General features: G+C 40.6%; 1 protein-coding gene across 1 annotated transcript in view; it reads right to left on the bottom strand.

The window, feature by feature from the left end:
* Positions 1–3,497: 3,497 nt before the first annotated feature.
* The window catches only part of Ptn (pleiotrophin), a 91,584-nt gene continuing 67,792 nt past the window's right edge, over positions 3,498–27,289 (bottom strand). The window contains exons 2-5 of the mRNA XM_051151730.1: positions 23,860–23,976; positions 22,523–22,696; positions 19,570–19,731; positions 3,498–4,006 (exon numbers count right to left, since the gene is read on the bottom strand). Coding sequence (XP_051007687.1) covers positions 3,951–4,006; positions 19,570–19,731; positions 22,523–22,696; positions 23,860–23,974 — 507 coding nt within the window. The 5' untranslated portion in view covers positions 23,975–23,976 and the 3' untranslated portion in view covers positions 3,498–3,950. The remainder of the gene's footprint in view (positions 4,007–19,569; positions 19,732–22,522; positions 22,697–23,859; positions 23,977–27,289) is intronic.

Here is a 27,289-nt window from a genome sequence, read left to right as displayed (position 1 = left end):
CATATATAGATGATTGATAGATAGATATAGGATTGAGAGATGATAGATAGGTAGATAGATAGATAGATAGATAGATAGATAGATATGATAGTGATAGATATAGACATACAGACAAAGAAATACACAGATATATATGTGTATATATATATATATATATATATATATATATATATATATATGTGATAGAGCACATCTACCTGTTCCCTTTACTTGAGAGACACACAAGGTTCTTCCTCTCCTCTACAATGATGTCCAGTACTATGTACTTAGTAATAATACTCAGTGTGTGATGTTGGCAATTTAAAAACACAGTCCCAATAATTCTGAGCCACTAATTATAAGAATTATATCCACTTGCCTTCTGGTGATGCAGTTTTTGTGAGTGAAAGTGAAAATATATAGACGATTGTTCACAAGTTCTAATGTTCAATTTTGTGTTCATTCTTCACAGTTAATTTTTCTGAGTCTCAAGACCTGGGATTTGTAACCAAGTTCCCTCTAAAGTAAATAATAAATTAGCTATATTATATCCCTGACATTTGAAAGATGGCTTGATATAATACAAGCTCATTTGTGTTTTATTTTCAACATGTGTGGCAGTTGGAGATTTTCATCTTCCCTCTTTAGCTGTGTCTTCAATGAAGATTCAAATAGTTTCCTCATTAAAAGGTGGAGCCTCGTTTGATATAAGCAGATTTGACACTTGTCATGACTAGGCAGATCCCATGATTCTTGGAGATGTGTCAGAAAGACTATTGTGTGGAATTCAAGTTAAGCCCCAGTAGAAGATGCAAAGTAAAGTATTTGAGTCTGAGAGTGTTCTCTCTATTTTGGCTACAGGTTTGCCACACAAGAGCAGTGTATCTGGAGGACATTTCATAAAGGGTCATACCATAACCAAAAACAATATTTGCTTCTTGTAAGCATAAAGATAAAAGAAGGAAGGGAGGGCAGTGACAAAAAAAAAAAAAAAAGCACAAACACACCCACACACCATACAGAGAGAGAGAGAGAAAGACAGACAGACAGACAGACAGAGACAGACAGACAGACAGAGACAGAGATACACAGAGAAAACCAGATAGGTGGCAAGAACTTAATTCCAAAGATACAGCTGTGGCCTACACCTGCCTCTTCACCTACATATTTGCTAATCTTTTTGGGGGGAAACTCAGCGATAAATGTACTGTTATGTTACTCTCCAACAGAGGTAACAAGATGTGAAATCATTCTGGGTCTGTATAGAGTGCCAGTGTTTTTTGCAATAACTGATGTCAACCTGTAGGTAACAGTATCAAGTGCTTGAGATCACCTGCACAGTTGGAGGATCTGTACAACACACTGAGCAGGAAAACCTTTCTGTTCTATGGGAAGTTGTATTTTAACCAGGGCTCTGGCAAAGCGGCTTTGTATTATAGAATGAAAATCACTTCTTTACGGGTTGAGGAAATGAAGACAGCTTCCTTGCATTTCTCTTCCTATCTTTCAGTTAACAATGAACGTTTAAATATCATTGATAAAGATGGATAAAGACACTTGGGGAGAGGGCATGTTCTTGGCACTGTATACAGTGAGTGACAGTCTGATCTTTTCCTATGTGTGAGCACCGCTAATTTGGGAAATGGCCAGCTTCTTATACCACTTCAGTGCTTCTGTGTGTATTCAAATTTTTCAAGATTTGAGGAAAGTTAAATATTACATCCTTTGTCGAGGTAATTAGTATCGCAATGCCATTTTCCCCATGGTGAATCCTGGATCTATTATATAATATCCTGAAAGTCCTGGCTTACGTGGCAGAGAATCCTGCATGCTTGAATTCCTGCCTTGTTGCAACTAAAGGAGTGCTCTGGGGCTGCTTACAGGGCTGTTTTTCCCTTGGGATATTCTGTTCCAGTTCACCTTAATTCATTATTGATTCATGCCCTGTTGCTTTCGCATACATGACGGTGAGCAACAGCATTAGTCCGGAGCCTAACAGAATTTGCCGCAGACTCTTTCATCATCCTGCCCTTTTGCTGTCAAAACCCCACTTGAGACACTGTCTTTCCATCCTCTTCTTCATCCATCCTCGTGAGTACCTTTTCCTATTAAGGCCAACACATAAAAGGACTACATTTACTATTCATGTTCCTGTCAGTAGCACTTTACAGGGTACTCTGATTTTATTAAGCACCAATATCAAAGATGCCTACAAGTTTATCCTTTTTAAATCCCACACCAGCAGCTGGCTTTGTGTTGGGGGCTGAAATGGACCTGTCGGTACTCCTAGCTCAGGTGACCTCTTGGACAAGATGGCCAGCACAGTTTAGCTGTGGATACCTGTGGTTACATCATCACAGCCACACATAATTAACTGTTTGTGGCCACCCCCATGATGTGCAGAGCTACCACCACTGAAGCTGGGATTGTAATCGTCTTAGTAGATAAGTGTGTTCTCACTTAATATTATTATCTTAGGGTGAGTGGTGACTCTGTCAAGACTTTGTAGTCACACTGAACAACTTTCTGGAGACTTTGTTTCTCATGACTGCACGTTAAGGTCAGCAGAGAAGGAAGCTCTCAAGTTCTTTCGCATTTGTGGTACGTAACAGAGTGGAAATTCTTGCTTTCTGGAAACTAAGTGTAAACTATCAGTGTGTATTTTTTTCCCTGGGGTCTTGATGTGTTTTGTATCATGCTAGCCCAAACTCATCCAATAGATGAGTCCTTTTGCATCAGACACTATGTTAATTTGGAACTTTATTGAAAATTGTTGAATTCCATAATCAAACGCTCAACACTGGTGTAAGTCCAGAGTCCTTTATCTAAATTGCTTGAAATGAGGGCCACCAAGATTTGATTTTCTTTCTTAGCTTTGTAATTTGGCACCCCACAATGAGGTGTCTCAGGGATGGGACCTGATGCTAAACGTTGACTTGATTTGTTTCTTACATACCTGACACACACAATCCCAGGTAAGTTAGGCACTACGTTTCTCTGTGCCTTGTGCCTGCATTTGACTCGGAGCCTTCCCTAGGGCCCAGAGTGGAATTTTTCATGTGTGAGGTCATGTCTGTGCACAAAACTTCCGGGGCTTTGAAACATGTCAGATTTGGTGTTTAGGGGTGCTCAGCCTGTAGGATTTACCAAAACACGAAAGAAAAGAAAAAAAGAAGGAAATACATTTGAGTAACACCTGTGTCCATGAGGAACTTAACTAGCCTATATGATGACGCCTCTCACAGCACAGTGACAAAGAAAAATTACGATATGAAATTATTGCACACAGAGCACCTTTTATTCAGCATTGCTTTGATTTATTTTCCTAGATTCTTTTCCTCAGATGGAACAATAATTTCATCAAGAAGTGAAAGGGAAAGAATTTCATGTTTTAATGCTTTTCTTAAAAAAACAAAATCAACACTGTCTTACGTTATTGTTCTGCCTTTCTTCTTCTCTCAATTGGATAATTTTTAAAGAAAACACCCACTAGCAGAAAACAATGTGTTTCTCTCCAATAGAACAATTATATTTTATTGCTGCTTTGTTTAGTACATATTTTCCTCAATTGGGGGGAAAAGTCTAGGTGAAGTCTATCCAACAAGAGATGTAGTTTACATGGTTGTAACTTTTAAATTGCTGCCCAAGGGGGGAAATGAAAAAAAAAATTGAATGTGAAACATCAACATCACATAACTTCAAAAAAAAATCTTACCTCAATCCTACCACCAATCATGTACTACAGCTCAACTTCCTAAATAGTATTACAGTGCTTTATTATAAGCCCCTACTGGTACTATGGTATATATTTTTTAAAAAATGCTACTGCAAAAAAATTCTTTTGTTTTTGCCTATCATGTACTTAAGCTACAGATAACTGTTGAATAAAAAGCCTACAGTAGGTATAAATGTGATAGTTAACTGGTCCTGTTTGCTGATGTCCTTTTCCGGTCCACAGAAGGTGGCATCTTTTAATCCAGCATCTTCTCCTGTTTCTTGCCTTCCTTTTTCTTCTTCTTTGATTCTGCTGCAATTTAAAAGAAAGAGAGAAAAGGAAAATAGCGTCAAGGTGTTAATCCACATGAAAGGAGAGCCATTTTTTCCCTCATAACTGGCCAAGGTGTTTGCTCTTGTTAAGTCGTCAGTGTGTGTGAGCATGTGCACACACAAGAGCTAGGGAGGTGTCCAGAAGAATCAGCAAGAAGAACACAGCCTGCCTATGTGTATAACTACGCATGCTTGTAATCTTGCTGGCCGCCTCCATTTGGAATGCCAACTATTGTGTGATAGTCCTCTTAGAAAACATAGACAGCAGGCTGGCCTCTCCTGGGAGTGAACCAGGCCTCTACTTGGTGGAAGGCTTGAGTAGCCTTGCTTAGTCTCATGGCTTCCCACAGTCCCTTCAACTGGAAACGTTCATCAGCATTTACTTTTTTTTTTTTTTTCTTTCCTTCTGAGCAAACAGTTCCAAAGTGCTTCTAGTCTGCATCTTGACCGCTGATAATACTGCAGCTCTCTGTAGGAAAACTATGGACCGCATATGGTGTAGTCAGATGAAGCTTTGTCTAGTCATACAGAGTTGGGTAAAACAAATGGGAGGTATCAACCTGTTTTATACCAAACACACTAACCCATGAGAATTTGTGCCAAATTACTCTGTTTTTTCCCCATTCTATTCCTATTGTATCTCTTTTCCTGTTATGAGAACATAATGGGTCTCATTTGGAAAATTAACATTGTTTTCTTAGAGAGAGGCATGAGTTAGTTCTGTGGGTAAAGCCCAGTTAATATCAGTAGTCTTGCAAGGTGGCCGAAAGGCAAAGGTTGGACATGAGCATGAGGGTCACCCCTTAGCCTAGGGCAGAACTTCAATCTGTAAAGTCAAGTGCTTCATAGTGGTCACTCAGCGGTTCCTCAGCAGAGCATCAAGGGCCAAAAGAATTCAGACACTGACGTAGAGCATCTTAGTTCACAAACCCAAGAGGCACAGCGTGACGAACGTTAATTCATACCCCAGGCTCCACATCACCTTTCCCCAGCTGGGCTGAGACGGTGAGGCAGACACGCTTGCAAGGAAATGAGCGTCTGTGAAACACATGGGAGAAAGGGCTACCTGCTGGAGGAATGACTTGCTCTGCCACTTCCGTGATGCCAAAGGGACATCTCTGCTCCAGACATTTTAAATGTCATATGAACTCATGCAGACAATACAAAAACATGCATATGTCACAGGTACACCCTGATGCTTTAGCTTCTTGGGTTTGCAAACCTCCATCCCTTCTCTTGGACAATGATTAAGTTCAGAAAGGATAGAGGTATTAGTTGGGATACAGATAGGAGGTGACAGTAGCTCTGTAAAAGAGCTAATGTTCGAATGGTTAGATTGGAGATGCCACTGTATTTACAATGTGTTGGAGAGTGCTTATAAGGTCCTATGATCTTCTGGCAAAATAGTAGGATTTTAAACAGCTCCTATTGCTGCCAATCATAAGTATAAGCCCCATCATTATTATGGCCACTGAACCATTAGAATTACAGCAAAGTTTAGCAATAGGAAAAAAAAACCAAAGGAAATAGAGGAATTAATATGAAACATATAACAATACATCCTGGGCACTTTTTTTTCATGCAGAAACATTGAGGCTTTTGTCAAGAGCATCCTAAAAAGCAAGCATCATCTTGCAGCATTGGTTCAGGTCACTGCCTGGCGTACATCACCCTTGTGTTGTAGAAATCAGTCAGTCTGTATTTGTTTCCTGCCAACTGCTAAAATAAAACCTCCGTGCCCCCTGAGGTGTACTGGGAGTACTGTGTGTGGTGACAGCCTCTAACGTCACCACAACTGCCTCCAAAACATTCATTTTTTTTCCAGCGAAAAATAAAGAGCACACCATCTCTAATATATATATATATATATATATATATATATATATTGCAACTTGAGATCCCCATATGTAATTTTGGAAGGACCACAACTGTGTCTTTACAGAACTGGTATTACAATATTTTTTAAGTGTCTTTGGACTGCTCTATGTGTGTGCTTGAATTTTTGAAAGTATTTTAAAGGCAACATTTATGTTAAGGATCATGCCACTGCTTTCATGGCTCCAGGGCTGATTTTTCTTGCAAATTTATTACAAATACATTGAAGAGTCCTGTGCTATAAAAAAGAGAGGATCCACAAGGAAAACGATTTACTAAGAACAAAAATGTTTTTGTATACTAGTTAATATGAAAAAATAATTTCTCCTATCGGCATTATTTCCTCATTCTTAGAAATATTTATAACTTTTCTGCTTTTAAATGTAACAAGCACATGAAGATGATATAGAAACATTCACACATTAACAGGAATTGTCCATCATTTCACAATATTGACACAACATGCTTATTGCTAAGTTCTATTTAATTTTTTTTCCTGTTATTTTTGTTAGGAATGCACTGAAAATCATTGAATACTAGAAAGATGGTTCCACAGTTAAAGTATTTGTTGCTCCTGCAATGGACATGGCTTCAGTCCCCAGCAGCCAAATAGTAGTTCACAAATATCCATCACTTCAGTTCCAGGGGCTCTGATGCTCTCTCCTGACTTCCGTGGACAACAGGTACATACACGGTCCACAGACATCCATGTAGACGAAACACTCATACATATAAAATAAAAACATCAGTTGAATTTACTTTCTTTGTTATAAACTTTGAAACATGATCAAGTAACATGGGGTGAAAACGCAGCCCTGAGATACTGATACCCAGTTAGTGACTTTAAGAACCAACACTTTCCCACTAACTGGAAGAGGTGGGTATTCTGGGCCAAGTTTATCTCAGTTTCTTATTTAGAAAAAGGACAGGAATAAGGAAATATTATATAGTGGTTTGAATAGGAATGGTCTCCATACGCTCAGATATTTGAATGCTTGGTCATTACAGAGTGGCGGTACTTAACAGGGATTAGGAGATGTGGCCTTGTTGGAGTGTTTGTGGTCTTGTTGGAGAAAGCATGTCACTGGGGTCAGGCTTTGGTGTTTCAAATGCTCAAGCCAGATCTAGTGTCTCTCTCTACTGTCTGGGGATCTGGACTTAGAATTTTCAGCTTCTCCACCCCATGAGTCTGCCTGCACACTGCCATGTGTCTCTCCATGCTGACAACGAACTAAATCTCTGAAACTGTAAACCACCTCAATCAAATTCTTTCTCTTATAAGAATTGCAGTGATCATGATGTCTCTTTAAAGCACTAGAACACTAAGACTGACTGTGGGAAGACAGAGGATGGATTAATATGAGCCATACTGTGTGGTGCTTCGATCTCATGTGGCCTCTGCATGTACAGAAAACTGTCAGGCAAACTACGAAAAATGTCAGCCTCTGTCTCCTGTTGGCTTGAGCTAAGTAGTGTAGTTCCATGAAGCAGTGGGAGAAATGGATGACAAGAATAGCGAGAAGCTATTTTCTCCTTCTAAGAGGTAAAATAAAAGGCTCAATTGTGTACACTGGCCATCAAGAGCTAGGAAGACTACTGGGATTGCTTTGTGAAGATGGCTCAGTAAATTACAAGAACCCAGCAGAGGAACAGAAGGAGCCTGTCACTCTACAGGAAAATCACAGTGCAGGTGCATCCCAAAGCCCGCCTGTCATCACGGCCCTTTCTATGCTTGGAGGGCCCATTTAAAGCAACTGACAGGCACTTAAGAACCAGATACATCATTCACAAGAAATCTATGGTTCCTCATGTGGCATCTCAAAACTGATAATGAGATTTGTGGAATCAGGAATACATGACTCTTTCCTCTATCTCGATCCAGGTTGCAGTTGCCTAGACTCTCCAAAATGGTGACTTTCATTCAATTTTCGCACAGTTCCACTTAAATAATATATAATACAAATATTGCTAAATATTAAAGTATATTCTATATGAAATTATTATAAAGTAATATAATTAATAATGTATGCTATGTTAATATGATTAAAAATGTATACCATTAAATATTATACAGTCTGGTACAAAATGGGAAAATTATTTCTTGCAAGCAAATAGTGGCAAGTTAATAAAAGTCCCTAAAGAGGTAAGGTATCCAAAAGAACTCATGCACCTATCAGTACACTATTACAAACAAATAAACACATAGCAATAAATAATGTGAATTGATAATATTGACAAGTAAAATAATGTAAGTCAAGTTTACTTGGAATAATCCAAAGATTTCTTTCTACAAGCATCCCATTCTCTTTTCCCTCCCAGCTTCCCACGTCCTTTTTCTTGTCCAAGAGAAGGGAAGTGGAGGAGGGCATGTGCTGTCTCCATTGCTTTCCCCATAATTTTAGAATTCACTTTCTATGTACAGGCAACATGAGGAGCAAGCCAACCAGCCATTGATGTGTCGGGCACACTTACTGGCTTGACACTTGCATATACCAGGCAGAAAACTGACAAGATTGATTATTATTTCACTAATATACTTGCATAATCCTCGAACCTTAACCACACCTATTCATAGACAGAAATGAGAAGTCAATATTTGGCTTTCTCCTTTTCTGCAAAAGTTCCTTCCTGAGTCTGTGGTCCACCATCATGGTTTTGCACTCAGCATTGGCTTTCCCGTCGACTTCTTCCACTCTGAGGCAATAGGGCAGACATTTAAATACTTAACATCCTATTTACTTAGGTAGAACATTTGCCATATTATATATGATAGGCGATCATATGGATGGTATCTGTTAGAAATGCCATATTTCCATTTAGCTAATCATTGTTTTCCAATACCAATGCCATACATGATAATACTTTTTTAAAAAGCATATGACCAGCACCAGTAAGTGTGTGTGTGTGTGTGTGTGTGTGTGTGTGTGTGTGTGTGTGTGTGTGTGTTTCACAAAATAAGCAGACTTTCATCTTTAGGATGTGAAGACTTTGCATCTTAAAGTATAATGCTACAAATTGTTCCATTTGTTTTCATATGGATTTTTTCTTGGGGTTTCAAAAAATTATAGACATGGAATCCTGTGAAAGAGGAGGAGGAAAGATGGTAGGACCCAGAGAGGTCAAGGACACTACAAGAAAACCCACAGAATCAACAAACCAGGTTCATAGGTGCTCACAAACTGAACCGCAGACCAGGGATTGTGCATAAGCCTTCTGCATATATGTTACAGTTGCACAGCTTGGTCTTCATGTGGGACTCCTAACCGTGGGAGCATGGGCTGCCGCTGATGTTTTTGTGCACTCTGGGGACTCTTTTCCTCCAACTGGGTTGCCTTGTTCAGACTTAATATGAGGAGAGGTGCCTAGTTTTATTAAAACTTGATATGCTATGTTTCATTGATATCCATGGAAGATCGGCCCTCTTCTGAATAGAAATAGAGGAGGGGTGGATGCGGGATAGAGGGAAGGTGAGGGAGGAGGACTGGGAGGGAAGGAGGAAGGGGAAACTGTGGTCAGTATATACTATATGAGAGAGGAACAAACAGAAAAATTAGAAATATATAGAGACATGGATGAAGTGAAGTATTATGGGCTAAATGTGTTCCCTAAGTCCACGCTAAAAATCTTGATCCATGTATCTCGTGGGGTCAATGTATCTGAAGACAGAGGCTTTGAAGTATTAACCCAGCTAAAATGTAGCCTGCAATCTGGTGACTGGTGTCCTCAGAAGACACCATTCAAACACTGTGAGGACACTGGAAGAAAGAAAGCAGCCGTCTACAAGCCAAATGGAGAGCTGTGATTCACCAGCCTACCAAGACATTGCTCTTGTACACCCAGCCTCCAGAATCATGAAGAAATGCATGGATGTTGTTTAAGGTACTGGGTCTGGGGTGCCTTGTTACAGTAACTCTTGCAAACCAAGACAGCACTGAATTAGCTGCAGACCAGCTAATGTAGGGATACCCTTAAGACCTGCTATCGAATGTCAAGATAAATGTTTCTTGCTTTCCTCATTTGTCCCACAGAAAATAATGTGCCTTATTGGTATTGTGAACAACAGAAGCTTGGGGCTCAGAAGACGGGACAGTAAGCAAAGAGCTTGTGGCAAGCGGACAAGGACTAGAGCCTGGATGAAATTTGCAAGGATGGACTCTGCAGTGTGTGCCTGCAACCCCAGCCCAGGCAAAACATCAAGGCTCATTGACCAGACCAGCCAGCCTAGCCAAAATGGTGATCTCAAGTTAGTGAGAGATCCTGTCTCAGCAGGCAAGGTAGAGAAGGCAGTGAAGAAGATGCCTGACTTCAACTCCATCTACACAGACGCACATACACATATGCATGTGCATACATGTACATTAAAATGAGAAGAAGCTTACAGAAAGGGAGAATGAGAGCTACTGGATGTTTTCCGTCATATGTAGAATCCAGATCTATACATGTAGGCATATGGTATATGGCATGGATGCAAAAGGAATGCTATTTGAGGGTGGGAGATGACTGGAAAGAGGCAGGAAAGGTGCCTAGGGAGAGTAATGAAAGGTAAAATGAGCAAAGCATAATGCCATGTGGGTATAAACATGTCACAGTCAAACCTATTGGTTCATATTTAACAGTAAATATTAACATGAGAAAAATTAGTGTGGGATTTTGTGTTTGACAATGATGTCATGAACACACGACAGTAGTGCTATCCAGCCATCTGCACGCTGGCACTTCTGGCTGAACACAGATGACATTCCAGTACTCGTCTGCAGCAGAGCAAAGACTAGGCCTTAATCACTCTCCCTGAATCTCACGCATTCTCTTGACAGCAGCCTTCATAGCAGCTGAATTTATTATTCTTCTGTGTCTGGATGAAAGCCTGAAAATTAGGAGCTTCTATTTTTTTTTTTTTTCTAGGATAAAAGTAGGTTCAGAACGTCTCATAAGAGTGAATGCTATGAACTCGTTAATCTGTGGGAAATATCTCCAGACTTATCCTGGGTGTCTAAGCAACAGGACCCCGGGAACACATTTACCTGCTCCCAGCCTTTGGATTTCTGATGAGCTTTTCCATGAATATTGCTTACTCTACTATAAAACTCCTTTGTTTATTCTCTTTCCTTTCTCCGCCTCTGAGTCTTGTGCACCAGCCAGTCTGCTTTGATTTCCCCATGGGCTCCCGCCAGCTTTGTGTCAGTGCAGGGCTGAGCAGGACTACAGGGAGGACACATGACTCCCTCCTGACAGCACTTGTTACCAGGACGGCTGTGCCTCGGATCCTAGATAGGCAGCCGAGCCTGCATGAAGCTCAAAGCAGAGTAAAGATGACCTGGTTCTGGACCTGGTTCTGTCTGGGAGGCCACTGGTGTGGCAGGGTGGCTTGAGTTAGTGTTCCTCTCCTTAACAAATGGCACCCCTCTTGTAGGGCCCCGGTCAGATAAATACAGCGCTAAAAGTTGTCATTTGGTTTCAAAGCAATTGCTGTGCAAAGAGAAACTTAACCCATAAATTGTCTAATAGGACTCAATCGTAAATGGCCCCAAATATATCTTTGTGCCCTGCTGTTTTGAATCATCATCAAACAAACAACAACAACAAAACAGATTATCAATTTTATTTTTAGAATTCTAATATTTTTTAAAAAAAAAAACCTCTTCGGGGAGTCTTTGGTATGGAAATCTCAACTTCTGTTTCAAGCTTGGCCATTCACTGGCAGAGTGAACTTATACAACTATACAATTGTAACTCCTAGACTGTAGGGATTAAGGGAGACGAGCCACATACCAGTGAATCAACATGCATAAGGCTTGTGATATAATAAATACTCAATAAGTTAAATGACTTTTATGATGCCCCAGAAATGATAATAAGCTACAAAGAAGCCAAGAAGTAATTCTTGATTCAGAAATCAGAAGGAAGACATACAAACGCATCAGAGGAGGGAAAACCATGGATCCTCAGCCCAACAAGTAATCAGTGTGAAAATTGTTCTATTAGTCTGCCTTTCTTAATACTAATTATTATATAACTGTGCTCTGTGTGCACAGTTAATGAGCCTCCCAAGTGTGGAATTTATCCAGGGAGATGAAAGCAGACATAGAGTGAAGCAAACCCCAGAATATTTATAGTTCATTGTTCTTTTCTCTGCCTTGGCAAGCAGGCTCAAACGTTGGGTTTTTTTTTTTTTTTTTAAGATTATCTATTATGCATACAATGTTCTACCCGCATGTGTTCCTGCCTTCCAGAAGAGGGCACCAGATCTCACTATAGATGGTTGTGAGCCACCATGTGGCTGCTGGGAATTGAACTCAGGGCCCTTGGAAGAGCAGCCAGTGCTCTTAATCTTTTATCCATCTCTCCAGCCCCACTACTAAGAACAAGATCTAAACACTCAAGAGACTCTTCTTCCTGGTGAGCTTTTAGCAGTGATAGCTCAGTAGATACCTGGAAGTCAGTGTGAGTACAGCCTGCCTAGGAGAGCCAGGCCAAGACAGTATAGCTAGACACATCCTCCATTTTTTTCATCCATTCATTGCAGCCATGCCCCATTCATCTATCTCCTGAAGTTTGGAAGTTTGACTTGACTGTTGTAAAACATGTGGACAATGTGTGGAGCAAAGACCAGGTAAAAGTGCAGGCAGGGTGGTTCCTGTGAAGGCTGCTAAAGATTCAGGATGAGCCTGGATTTCACCACCTTTTTGCATAGGAACCACGGCATCAGTATTGAAGATACACAGGGAAAGGTCATGCACAGTACAGGAGATCCAGACTCAGATTTCCGTGTGTAAGTCTTCAACCTTTCTTGTTAGTGTGGGATCCTGCCCTAAGCACCTAACCTCTCCAACGCTTCCTCATTTGCACAACCAGAAGTTGCAGGATATACTTGAGTTTTGTGCCTCCTTAGTGATATCACATGTTCACAGTCACTAAGCTGTGAACTGCATGAGTAACTCAACAGCCACAGTTATCACAGCAATCACCACAGGTCTTCTTACGTCAGAGGATCTGAGCGAAATACCCACCTCACAGTTGACTATGGTAGTGCACTACCACGCAATACTACCACCAAGGAGGGTAAGACAAGAGGATGGGACTGCAGGGCCAACCCTGAGCATCACAGCGATTTCTAGGCCAGCCTGACATATGCAAGGAAATTTTGCTTCAAGAAAAAAAACTAACTAAACAAACAAAACAAAACAAACAAACAAAAAACACTGAAAATGTCTATATCAACTGAAAAACAGGAAAATATTTTAAAACGTATTGAACGTTTATCAAATACATCAGCTATGGTCCTCATATTTCTTTTTAAATAATATTTTTCATCTACTTTTTTTAGAATCTCATACATATGTACAATGTATCTTCATTCCGTCTCAACAGCAAGGCTAGGTTGTACTTACTGTCAGCATTTGGGAAAACAAAACATCCCACCAACATGAAAGGAGCAGAACCACACCTTGTCTGGGTACAACATTCTAAGTGGGAAAAAATAAAAGTACAAGTGCTGTCAAAGATTTCCACAAGTGGAATAGCCACAAAATGAAAATCTGAGCCCAAGCTAAGAGGGCTTCTCTCTAGCTAAGAGACACTGAGGTCCTCCTTTCGAAATGGAAGGACCGTGGTTCTGATCACCTTGCTCATCACTCAGAGTCATGGAAGGGGAAGCAGGCCCTGAGCTTTTCTATACAGAGATTCTGCCCCATATACCCTCTCCACACTGTTGAAAGTCCCAGAGCCTAGGAAAGTCTGTATGCCCAGAGAAGCTATGCCTCTTCCTGCTAGATGACAGAGCACCCCCATCACTAAAAATATGGGAAAAGATGTTGAGGAACTTCTTTTTATCTTCAAAAGAACATACAAAGGCAATCTATTTAGTGACAAGAGAATGGAGAATGCTGGGAATATCACTTTACTGACCCATTTCCCCATTCAATAGTCAGCTGCCAAAAACTGCACGCTGCGCACAACAGAGCCTGGCTCTCAGACAGTGGCCATTCTTTTGATCTGTAGAGATGAATCATCAAACTTAAGAGAAAGCTAGGCAGCTGTCCCAGACAGAGCAATGAGATGGAAAACTTTTTTAGAAATAGCTGGAAGCTGGAGAGGGGGGGAAAAAAGAATAGTCATTATCGTGAGTGGAGAAATTCAACAGGAACCTGGCAGCAGATTGTGGATTGTAACAGAGTTTGGCAGGCCAACTTTCATTCATCTCCTCAATCACCTGCGGGGTAGATGTCTAACTTTAAGCTTCTACCCTGGAACATCCCAGGAAGACTTTGGAGAAGCCCAAGATGCCAGGCAAACTCAAAAGCCAATGCCCACCCTACCAACTAAGCAAGTCCAAAATGAATGTCAGGATGCCACTAATGCATATAATTTAAAAAGCAACAAGAAACTTCCACATAAGGCATAATATAAGAAAATAGAATATTCCAGAATGTTATTTACAACCCACAGAAAATCCAGAACTTACTGGAGCTCCCTTATAAGCCCCAGACCCAGACCCAGTGTGCCCAAGCTAGCTAGAGGGTGATGTCTGTTTTATGGCTGCATCATTCACAAAAATGAGGATGGCAATAGAACCATGCTTTCCCACAGAGGGGTTCCTCCCAGGACCCTTGCTTGTTCTTGTCATCTTCTGACTACACAGTGATTCAGTCATTTAAGCAGATCCATGAGAAACGAGACTCAGAACACCTCTCGAGTTCTTGGCTCTGGTTCTTTCTACAGAGCCATCTGCACAGGGGAACTTTGAGATCTAATTTTCTTGACTGTTAATACAGCTCAATTAGCTCCATGAGAGAAAAAAAAAATCAATTGTTTCAAGAAAGACCTCACTGCATTGTAAATACATGCATTGTCTTGCATAAAACCTCTCTAGGCAATGGCGTCTCCATAAAGTTGCAGCAGTACCTCCCCTACGCTAAGAGAGGAAGTTTCCTAGACTCCAACACACTGCAGCACTCCTGCCCACTCTGACAGACCAGCTCACTAAATACTAATCCAAGACTCTTGCAGCAGGTCTTCCTGTAGTTATAGAGAGACTCAGAAAAGCCAGCTATATTCCTTTCCCAGATTCCCTTGCATCAAGATTCTGAGTCAGGGCTAATATCTGCAATATGTACCAAGCAGTTATGTTTCAATGAGATATGGCGCTTTACATGAGTGACTCACAACAGGGAGGAAATTTGGAGATAGTGGATATTCCCACAATCCCACCCCACAGGGGGTGGGGTAGAAGGGTCTGGTTTTGGGAGAGAGCTATGTAGCAGCTTTCATGCTTTTGTTGGCATTGTGTAGTATGTGCTGAGCAGGGGGTAATTTTAGCAGAAGGCTAGTTAGATATTTTCCCTGGATCTGTTGTCTTTGGCTGCATTGTTACTGGCCTTGCATTACCCTAGCCAGATCTACTGGTCTCCTGGAGACTCTTTGAACTATATAATACCCTTGAATAAACTCCCTTCTGCTTAGCCAACTAGTGTGGGTCTTGATACACCTAAAATCACTGGCAGACACAGGGTTTTCCAGATTACATTAAATTTGATTAATTAAAGTGGTTTTGTTCCTAAATAAATAAAAGCTGTAGCCTCCATTTCCTCAGCCATTATGATTAGACTGGTAATAATTGACTAAGCTCTGATTGCCTCCGATTCCCTCAACTAACAGTGAACATCCAAAGACCTACCAAAAACCATGTTCCATGCTGAAAGTTAATTATACAGGCTTCATATTAACCCAGGATCAGTTTCCTAAACTAAACTGTAAGAAAGTAAAAAAGGAGATCTCTAAATAATAAACTAATGAAAACAAGACAGAACCTAGCTGGGCTGTGTGATGGATGACAAACCTAAGGACAGGAAAGATTGAACTGAAGGGCATAAGCTCAGAGACTCGAATATTTGAATTAATTAACTGTGTTTTAATGATGGCCAGTTTTCCTCAAGACCATAATTTCTTATGCTATTTGTTTTGGAAGGTCTTAAAGTTATTTAAAAGTCCCTTTCTGGTAGCTCTCAAGTATGAAGAAAAAAAGGAAAATGTGTCCAGAAGACAAACAAAAACAAAACGTGGAGCTATAGCCCTGATGTTAAACATCAGACAGGGTGGCCATGGCCAAGTCATCAATTTTTTCTGCATTCATTTGTTACATGAAGGCTAGATCAGATAATAGCAGGCAACTTCCCAGAAGCTCTGCCATTTAATGAGTCTAGACAGAAAAACAAATACCTCACATGATAAAAATTTCATGAGATGGGAAGTGGCCTGGTGCATCTTCCGTGTCTATCTGAAGATGAGTTGACTGCTGGGCCTGTGGCTGACAAGCTACAGAGCCTCTGGAGCATCGCTGAACCTCTCTGAGCTTGTGCTTCCTCTAGCACTTGGGATAAATAAAAGCTATTGGGTAGAGTTGCTTTGAGATTTAAGTTAAGTGATAGGGGGCTCCTATCATAGTCGCCAGTTACAACCAGTGAGTTCTTACTTCTATCTAGCCTCCTGCCAGACTGAATTAAAATAAAATAAAGGTCTGATTTGTTGAGTGAAGGAAGATAGTTGTTTATATTTATGCTATTTAGAATATGCTTTGGTAAAGAATTGTTGATGTTTCAACAAGACTCTGGTGGGATTCATGAACAAAGCCACTTCTGCTTTGGCATATAGTTACCATTTATTAATCATCTACTATGTACATTTTCTTGCTCCAGGCAGAAGTGATACACTGAAAAACAAAGCAGACCAGGTCCTCATTCTCTTCATATTCATCCTATACCTGATATATTCCAGAACTTTAAAAAATAATGTCTGTGTCTGGAGGGAGAAGCTGCTTTCTCCCATTCAACCCACTGGTATCGGCTTTACAAAACTCACTCTCTCTTAGACCGAAGGAAAATTAAGAGCTGAGCTCATATTACTGTGATTTCGATAACACGTGTGCAGGGTAGAAAAAAAGAGCATGAATATAGAGCTTGCCGACTCTTGACTCTCTCCTTCCTGAGAGATACCTACTCTGAAAGTGTATTCACCCATGTGTGTCTGTCTCCTCCTTGACAATTCTGCACGGGACCCTATGAGGTAGGACTCAGACACTACCTAGAGCAATGCATAGGAGGAAAGCAATCTCATCGTGACCGTGGATGTTGACATAGTGCCATCTGCTTGTCCACTAATCTGAAGAAATTCGCCATCTCTAGGCTAACAATAAGGGAAAGGAAGCTGCAGTATCTATGCACCACTACTTGGGAAACAGCATGGACATATTTGCAGCTCCCACGAGCCACTGGTTGCATTTTATTATTTAAACAAAGCAAAACAAGTCGAAGAATGTGTTTGTGTGTCTCACTTTTAACAATCTCCAGTCTGGCACGTCTCCTCGACCTCATCTTGCACAGGAACATTTCTCCTGTGTGCAGAATGTGTAGTGTCAAAGTGACATTTAAAAGATCTTTCACTGCTTTAGGTGGAGAAGATTGGTTACTTTTAACAAAGGCCTATTAGGGCAAAATGAAGATCATATTTAAATGACCTATGATCCATAAAATGCCTAAAAGGAATTCTGAAACGTGAGACTCACTCAGGCTATCCATTTTAAGTTAGTTACATACCTTCATTATTTCATGTGAATAAACATTATAGAATGTCTATGCACTTGAAGGGTTTTTACCATCACACTGAATGTGAGAAACACATCTACTAATCAGCTATCAGTAGATTATTAAAGGAAAACAGCTACAATACACAACAGTCCAATGGAAAGAGAGGCTCCTTCTATAGTGCTTATTGAAGTCCCTAAGGATCTTTTTCAGTTGTGTAAGGTTTTTTTGTGTGACAGTTTTTATGTCACCATGTACCTGGGCGCCTTCTCACTTTTACTCCCCTTTTATCAAGATGCATCTCCTCCCTTCCTCTGCCACAGGAGTGATGCGTATATGCACATCTTCTCTGTCAGTGGATTTCATACTGAAACAGGAGTACTTTTCAATTTGGGCAGTGTAACCACATTTCTAAGGACCATTCATCCCTTTAGAACCAATGGTGATCTGGTAGGTCAGATAAAGTCCAGGAACTGGGAATTTTCTGTATCCCCATGGAAAATTCTAGCATACAGTCCAGGCACAGAACCACTGCACTGGAGCATAAAGAACTCCTGAATCTTCCCCCACCCCCTTCAATTTTATATTGATGCTGCTTGGTTTGGTTCAATTACTGATTTGAAATTAGTCTATCCAAAGACGGAATCTCATAACTCTCCCATTTTCTGAAAAGGGCTCCTGTTTTTTAACTGGTTGCAGCCAGTAACATTTGGAATATTGGGACAAGCTCTCCTGGAAGGCAGCCAAACTCTCAGATCCAACCTCTCAGTCCCATAGTACCAAGCTATCCAGAAGTCAGAGGTATCCCGTTCTTTTGCCAGTTCCATCAGAAGATGACAAACTTGACATATGGAAAGAACCCTCTCTGGTTGTCAGTGCAAACCACCAGACATCCTCAGCTTCTGAGGGATTTCTTTTCCTTATTTTGGCTAACCACCAGCATTTGTCTGAATTTCTCTTTACAATGGACCTGGCAGGATTGAATTTTCAAGTTTATTTTCAGAGTCAAGAACAAGGAGAGGTCAAGGAGGTATTTTAATTTGGATTTCATTGAAGCTTACGGCATGAATTGTCTGGGGGGAGCCACACAAAGAACCAGAGCACAGGCCTCTGAGATAATAGGCACGCATTCTCTCATAGCTCTCCAGACTGCAGGTCTGAGATCAAAGTGCTGGCCTGACCTGATTTCTTGTGAGACTTCACTCTGTGGCTGGCACTTCTACCCCTGTGTCCTCAGATGCCCCTCCCTCTGTGTGCATCTGTTTCCTAATCTCCTCTTATAAGAAAATCAACCATATTGGATTCGGGCCCACTCCTATGACCTTCTTTGACTTAACTATCTTTTGAAAGTCCATACTTCCACACTAAAAAGAGTCATATTCTGAGATAGTAGCAGGGAAGGGAGAAAGACTTGAGAATACAGAGTTGGGAGAGACAGTTCAATCCATCATACCCATGGAATGAGAGGGTTTCCCATCCCCTTGCCTTCCTCCAGCTGGCTCTCCCCCTGCATGAAACCACGGCTGTGTTGGTCCCACTTTACCACCTTCAGCATGAATGCAGAGACTGGAATTCTGGGAACAAGTACTGTACATAATTTTGAAATTCTATGATGAATGAGTTTGAAAAGCTGAAATGCCTCGAGTGTAAAGGCTCTGAGATAAATTCAAAATATATAAAGTCTGCCATCGTATGTAGTGGAGAGCGGGCATACACACTGTATCTTTTCTGAGTCTGTGAAAACCATATTGTAGATAAGCTGAGAGAGGTTTCACTTACAGTTTTCTGCATTATGAACTATGTGAATTTATTAATTTATTAATCTTGTCCCAATGTGAAATCTGAGACAGGTGTTCATGCAACACTCATCTTCACTGACACGTTTTGCTGAGGCATTTAGTTGCATCTTGCTCATGTCTGCAGGAAACTTCCACTTGCACTCGGAGACTGCCTCCTGAAAGTATGCACTGGTGCTCAGCAAGTGGGCATTTTTCACATCACTGTCCTAAGATCCTCTTCTGAAATATTTGGGGTTTTGCCTGAGCCTGCCTGTCTATTAAGACTGTCAGAATGATGGTTTTAATGCTCTTACCTTGAGGCTTGGTCTTGGTGAGTTTGCCACAAGGCTTGGAGATGGTAACAGTTTTCTGACAGTCAGCATTGTGAAGAGCTCTCTTCAGACTTCCAGTCCTTGTCTTCAGGGCAGTATTCAGGTCACATTCTCCCCAAGCCTGGAACTGGTATTTGCACTCAGCTAGAAGACATAATAAGATGAGAGAAAGGTCCTTAAGAAGGCTTATTGTGGTGATAATAAGGGCACAATTTTGATGTTAACTTTTTGTATTTAAGCCATTGTACATTCCCAGAAGTAATAGGAAATGATATATAAACATTCCATACACTCTTCAGCCAGTTTCCCCTAATTTTGGTATCTTGAATAACTGTAGGTCTATTATTTGAAATGGACATTCCAAGAGTGTAGTCAGATTTTATCAAGTTTTATATGCACGAACATGTATAGTTCCCTCTGTGCGGTTACATATAATCAAAACATCAATGTACTTACAATGCTAGTGCATCTTATACAGTCATAGCCTGCGTATCTCCAAAATGCCTTACAACCACAAATCTCTTCTCCAGCCCATTTCATTGTGTAAATAAAAATTGAAAACTAAGTAAATGTTTTGATTGGCTACTCTGGTACCCATAGAGTTTAGAAGATGATGTGTGATCCTCTTGAACTGGAACAACTGATGGTTGTGGATGTTAGGAACCGGACCCAGGGCCACTGGGAAGAACAATAGGTAGGTGCTCCTTACCACTGAGCCACCTTTCCATTTCTGAGACTAGCTATTTCTTTACTTACCATACATTTCTGAAGATATCTCAAGCTATATAAATCAACAGTGTATGCTTTTACAAAACTGAGCAACATTCTATAATGTAGATGAAAGACACCTAGATTGCTTCAAGCTTTTGGCTAGAATAGGTACACAATTGCAAATAGTATATACAGAGTTTTATGAAAGCATGTTTTATTTTCTCTGGGGGGAAAAAAGCCCAAGAAACTGATGAGTTACATGCTAAACTCAACTGATGTTTGGCTTCAAGCAACCCCTCTCAAAGGTAACATTGTTTCTTAGTATGGCTTGCCATGATCTATTTCCACTAACAGCAAGTATATGACCTACTATCTCTGTATCTTGACTGCATTCAGTATTATAATTCGATTATTCCAGCAAATCTGATGAGTGCACAGTAGGATGTCACTGGGGCTTCATTCTCTGTCTCCTTAATGGGATAGAGAAATTGAACATTATTCTAAAAGTCTACTTGTCACTATATATTCTCCTCAGAAAGCATAGGTCATGGTGTGTTTCTGTATGGCACAGGTGAGACACTTTGGTCATTATGTCCCACAATGGCCAAGAAAAACATAAATTGTGTGCTGTATAAGGAAAAGTCACTTGGGACTTTTCAACCGGGATAGGAGCACTGTGACGATGACTCAGTGTGTAAGGATTTAGATTCATGCACATGGTGGATCAAAGTCTTGGTCCTCAGAACCTACATAAAAAGCAGGGCAGAGCCAGGCACACTGGCTCATGCCTGTACTCCCACAACTCAGGGAGGCAGATCTCCATGAGTTCGAGGCCAGCTTAGTCTATGAAGTGAGTCCAACAGCCAAGGCTACACAGAGAAAGCTTGTCTCAAAAAAAAAAAAAAGTGGGGGCTGGAGAGATGGCTCAAAGGTTAAGGGCAGTGACTGCTCCTCCAGAGGTCCTGAGTTCAATTCCCAGCAACCACATGGTGGCCCACAACCATCTATAATGTGATCTGATGCCCTCTTCTGGCCTGCAGGTGTACATGTAGACAGAGCACTGTGTATGCAATAATAAATAAATAAATAAATATTTTTAAAAGCTTTTTTTTTTTTTAAGTTGGGCAGTAGTTGAGTTCCAGATTCAACAAGAAACTGAGCCTCAGAAAATGAAAAGGAGAACAGAAGGGGAAGACAGCCAATACCAACCTCTGGTAGACACACATATACCCCCACACATGTAGCTAAACATATATGCACTCAAAAATATGCAAATGCATATGAACACTACACAATACAGAGACATGTGTTGTAGTTCTCAATCTTCCAAATGCTGTATTTAACCTTTTAATACAGTGTTGTGGTGACCCCAGCCATAAAATTATTCTTGTTGCATATCTGTAACTTTGCTACTGTTATGAATCACAGTGTAAATATCTCTGTTTTCTGATGGTCTTAGGTGACTCCCATGAAAGGGTCATTTGACCCCGACATGGGTCACAACCCACAGGTTGAGAATCACTGCTGTAGATGAACGCGTATGGCTAAAGGTAAAAAACGTTGAGTAGTGGGCTAAAGATGAAAATGTAGATTATTGAATTTAAGTTGGAGTGCTGAGACATATTGTCTCAAGAGATAGATCAGAACTTCATGAAAGTGACTAAAATTGGTCAAACAAACATTTGTGAACACTGGCTGTGACAAAGGCTGTGAGAGTCGGTGAATGAATCTATAAACATATGAGGAGGGTGGGAAGGGACAAAATGAAGAGCGACAGCAAGGGCCACGAAGAAGGAGGAGAAGCACAGGAACAGGAAGTGAGGAGTGAAGTGGGGCGAAGGTAGAGCAGGAGAACCACTGGGTGGGCGCCAGTGTGTATTTTATGCCCATATAAGCAATGATTCTTATGGCAAACAGGTTTAGCTACCAAATGGCATTTGGCTAGTTTTTCTTGTCTTGTTTTGATGGCTGGTAGAGTGGGTTGTATTTTGGTAGAAATGGTAGATGCCAGGAATGTTGCTAATTATTCTACACTGTACAAGACAAAAACAAACACAACAAATATCCACTAGTGGTGAACCGGGAAGGTAAACTGTCTGGTCTAAGAAAATACATTTATTTAACTTAATATAAACATTAGTTGGCCTTCAAAATTTTTATAGAAAATTTTCAAATTAATTTTTAGTAGTATATTAAAGCAATAGGACCACAGGGTAAGACTGACCTCCAAACTGCTTCTTCCAGTTGCAAGGGATCTTACATCTCTGGGTCTTCATGGTTTGCTTGCACTCGGCGCCAGTGCGAGTGCCCTCCCGGGTGCCCAGGCCACAGTCCCCACTGGTGGGCACACACACGCTCCACTGCCACTCTCCACAGTCCGATTTTTTCACCTTTTTTTCTGTAAGGAGGCGAACAAAAAGCAATCACAATCCAGAAATGTCCCGGTTCCTAGATATGGCTAAGTCTATTCCTCGATTGTGGAGTGTATGGTTTTTACTCCTATCTGCATTGTCTCATAAAGCAGCGGAAATGTGACAGACGTCTTCTCAGTGATCAAATCAATGTGTGATTAAGAGAGAGAAAGAAAACTTGGAGGTGAGAGACAGAACTAATACTACTAAATCCTGTGTGTGATATAGACAGTTCTAAGTGACTCACTGACTTTTTTTTTTTTTTTAGAAACAAATATTTCTGAGGGAAGGCACTGCCTGTCCACCTGCTTTCTTCCACCATGACACGAACTGTTCTGCCATGCATACCTGCTGTGATGTACTGACAGCTCTGAAACCCTAAGGGAAATGACGTCTTCTCTCTCTTAAGCTCACTCCTCCGATGTTTGAATGCAGCCACAGACAGCTGAGTAAGACCCTTTTTAAAATAATTTTTTTATTAATTTATTCTTGTCACATCTCAATGGTTATCCTATCCCTTGTACCCTCCCATTCTTCCTTCCCTCCCATTTTCCCCTTATTCCCCTCCCCTATGACTGTTCCTGAGGGGTATTTCCTCCCCCTGTATATGCTCATAGGGTATCAAGTCTCTTCTTGGTTACCTGCTATTCTTCCTCTGAGTGCCACCAGGTCTCCCCCTCCAGGGAACATGGTCAAATATGAGGCACCAGAGTTCATGTGAAAGTCATACCCTATTGGGACTCTAGATGAGAGTAAGACCCTTTTACATAAAAAGTTTTAAGTAATTTATGGAAAAGAAGAGGCAAGGCCTATTATAAGTAATAGTCGTCAGACTAGCAATCTCATTGCAAATTGATGGTATGGTTTTGTCCTGTAGATAAAATGACATAAGAGAAACATGGTATAGATCACAGACTTAGACAGGTCACTCATGACAATGCTAGGGGAATATATGACAAGTCTCACTTAGGTTTTCTCTAAATAATCAAAAGGAAGCTAGAAACAGAGGTAGAACTAGAAGCAGGTAGCTGGGCTTCATGGGTACCATCTAATGATGCATCTCTCAGCTGCATTGGTACCATCCAAGGAAGCCTTCTTGTCTGTGCAGCTACTTTCTGACGAAGCGTTTCTCTGGGACCCTGCTGCTTACCTGGCTTCTCTTTCTTCCCGGCCTCAGCAGTGTCCACAGCTGCCAAGATGAAAATTAATGCCAAGAAGGCCGCTGCAAATTTTCGACGTTGCTGCTGGTACTGTTGGGGCGACATTTCTGGGAGTGAAGAGAAAGAGAAGGTGATTTCAATCTAAGTCAGGATGAAAATTCAACTCCTTTTGATGAGCCAACCTATGTGACACTTCTGGAACACTAAGTTTTAAGAAAATTGTATTGATTATTGAAAGCAGAATTTTATTATTTTTCCCTAACAGCTGCAAATAGCAATAAATCACATGGTCATTGAAATCATATTAGATTTCACAGCTATTTGTTACATATGACTTTGGAGTTTTGAAAGCAAAGAAATTTCAAGGCATGATTTTCAACAGATCCCTACAGTTAATCTTGCTGGTAGCATCACTTGGTAATAACAGCTACCACAATCTTCAGGATGCCTGGCAATTTCTAGAAATATTCATGGCATTACAGTCGCAGGGCTCATCAAATAGGTCATGGCAAATGATGGCCTACACTATCATGGGCTGACTGTATTATCTTCACTGCAATGAGCAGTGTTTTTTGATTCTTATCTCTCCATGATCAGCTCTACCATAGTAGAGAGCTGGCACACTATGATACAACCAGGCTTATAAATTGACTTTACTCAAGATCCACTAAGTCCTCAGAACTGGGGAACAATGCTCAAAAAATGAAATGCACCTTAGCTCACATAAATCAAAATCCCCAGATAATACTAGAAAACTCCCTGTTAGGCTTTAAGACACTTGTGATAACCCTCTGTCAAGATGATCACCTTGCCTAAACACCCCTGAGGAAGCCACTGATGATAGAAACTTGCCTGATAGTCATTTACCTCCCTCTGCTGTGTTAATGGTGTTGTATAGTTCACAGTGTAGAAATAATCTTTGGTTATTATTAGTATGTGATGTATTTTTCCAAAACTGGAAATAGATTAGTTTTAATGGTTTTACAATCTCGTTAGTGAACAATAAGATGACTATGAGTGAGTGAGTGAGCAAGTGAGTGAGTGAGTGAGCGTATGCACATATGTGTGTTGGTGATTATTCTGTTTTTCATCTTGCTTTTGTCATTCATAAAATACCTAAGAAGTGATACCATGGTTACTAACTATGATGTTAAAATTGTCACATAATAGGGTTCTATTTTATTTTGCTATAAATGTCTGTATTCAATAGTATGAATACGCAAATTTCACATACAAACTAAAAATTAACATTTTTTTACCACTGCTTAGCACCATTTTCATCCCCATCTACATCCTCATCTAGAATGGGATATTGGTAGCTTTGCTCTTCCACTTGATGGATTATATAAAAAGATTTATCATTTATCTATCTATCTATTTATTGTATGTACACCTGCATGTACACCTCAATGCCAGAAGAGGGTATCAGATCACATCACAAACGGTTGTGAGCTATCATTTGTGGTTGCTGGGATTTGAACTCGGGACCTCTGGGAAAGCAGGTGGCTCTCTTAACCACTGAGCTATTTCTCCAGCTGCAATGCTGGGTTCTTATGACAGCCTCACTGAAATGCCCCTGGCAAATCTGAGTTGAGTTCTCATCTCATGATTAGTCACAAGAAGCCAGCCTAGACTCATTGATTTGCAAGCTGGTCAGATTTATCATAAATGAGTCCTTTCATATGATGCACTTTTCCCCACAACATTCAAACACCATTTAAAATGATTAGGCAGAACACCAACAGGAACCTATGCTCTCCCCAAAGGCTGCTAAACACATTTCAGTGCTTAGAAACTGTGGTGAAACTTTGGAGAATTCATAAAAGGCAAATTGACTCTTTCATTCATGACTTTTCAATTTTGACTTCAACTTAGATTTTGCTTTCATGTGTAAAAAATATCTATAAATTACCTTAAATATATTATTATGACATAGATTATTGTGAGAATTCCCCACTGAGGAAGTACAGCTCTCAAGAAAACTTTCTGACTGAGCAATGATCCTTTCTAGTCATCTTGACAGTATGGCAGCATACCATTAAAAGTGTCGGGGCTGGGTCTCTCCAATGGCGTGGGTCTCGAGTTCGGCCAGTCATTGTTTGGCCATTCCCTCAAACTCTGTTCCATCTTTATTTCTGCACATCTTATGAGAAGGGTAAATTTGGGGTCGACGGTTTTGTGGGTAGGTTGGTGTCCCACTCCTTCCACTGGAAGCCATGCTGGCTATAGAAGGTGGTTGCTTCAGTCTCCATATGTGCCACTGCTGCTAGGCGTCTCAGCTAGTCACTCCCATATGCTCCCAGGAGCGTACCCTATCACAGGTCTGCAGTTTGCTCCAGAGATGCCTCCCCATCTCTCTCCCTTTTCTCTCCCTGCTCTCTCACCTCCGGTCTCACATCTCCCTACATCCAATGTCTACCCTTAGTCCCCTTCCCATGCTCTCTTCCACCCCATTCCCTCTTCATCCAGTTCCAATGTCTATCCAATTTTTAATATCTTAGCTTTCATGGGAAGAGAAAGGAATATAGGTTTAAAAGAGAAAAGAAATGGAATGATTAAAATTAGCCAAGTGTGCCAAGCAGTATTTAATGCCATGTGAGTGTTCTAAACAATGCTCAATTAACTTTTTGGCACCTACCAGATATAATAAATATATGAGTAGTTAGTATATGTCCAGAATATAGCATCATCTATTTGGTATCTAAAATAGTTGCCTGTTGATTTATTTTCAGCATCAAAGAAAAGCAAAAGCTTTCCCTGCATGTAGCTGAACTCTGCTTGTTCTCCAACATGCTGGGTACCATATGAATGTAGACGTAGGAACAAGTCCCCCTCAGACACAAAGCAATTAGGGAAGTGGTTAATTATTTTTCACGCTGAGAAAGAGAAACAATGGAAGAATAAAACTTACTAAATTGGCTGACTTCTTTTGAGAAATCTCTTCATTTCTTACCACCTTCTGCCATCTTTATTATATTTGACCTGACACACGTAATTCACTGTTTAACACACTGAAGACTACCATAAATGGATGCTGGGTGTAGGAATCTACTGTTGAGTTACATCAATGAAGCCTGAAACTCAATGACAAATAAACTAACTGGGAGAAAGCGTTCACTTTGTACACTTCACCCCCTTCTGCTTAGACATGGCTGATTAGAATGCCCAGGAGGTCCTCCTTCCTAAAGCATTATAGGGGAATCTCAGATTCTGAAGGTGGCAATGTCTCATGTAACTATGGACAGGGATACTAGAAACTATCCCTGGATGACTTTTTTTAAAAGTAGTATGGTATCCAGAGGCAGAACTTTTTATTCAAACTTTAATCCTACCACTTTTTTTCAGATTGTTTTTTTTTTTTTAAACAAAACAGAATACTAAAACCAATTGAACTGGTTTTGATATCAAAAGAGTAGGAAT

The sequence above is a fragment of the Acomys russatus genome, chromosome 10, assembly GCF_903995435.1.
Source record: "Acomys russatus chromosome 10, mAcoRus1.1, whole genome shotgun sequence".
NCBI lineage: Eukaryota > Metazoa > Chordata > Mammalia > Rodentia > Muridae > Acomys > Acomys russatus.
The sequence above is the reverse complement of the archived record's forward strand: the minus strand, read 5'-3'. Positions and strand labels throughout refer to the sequence as shown.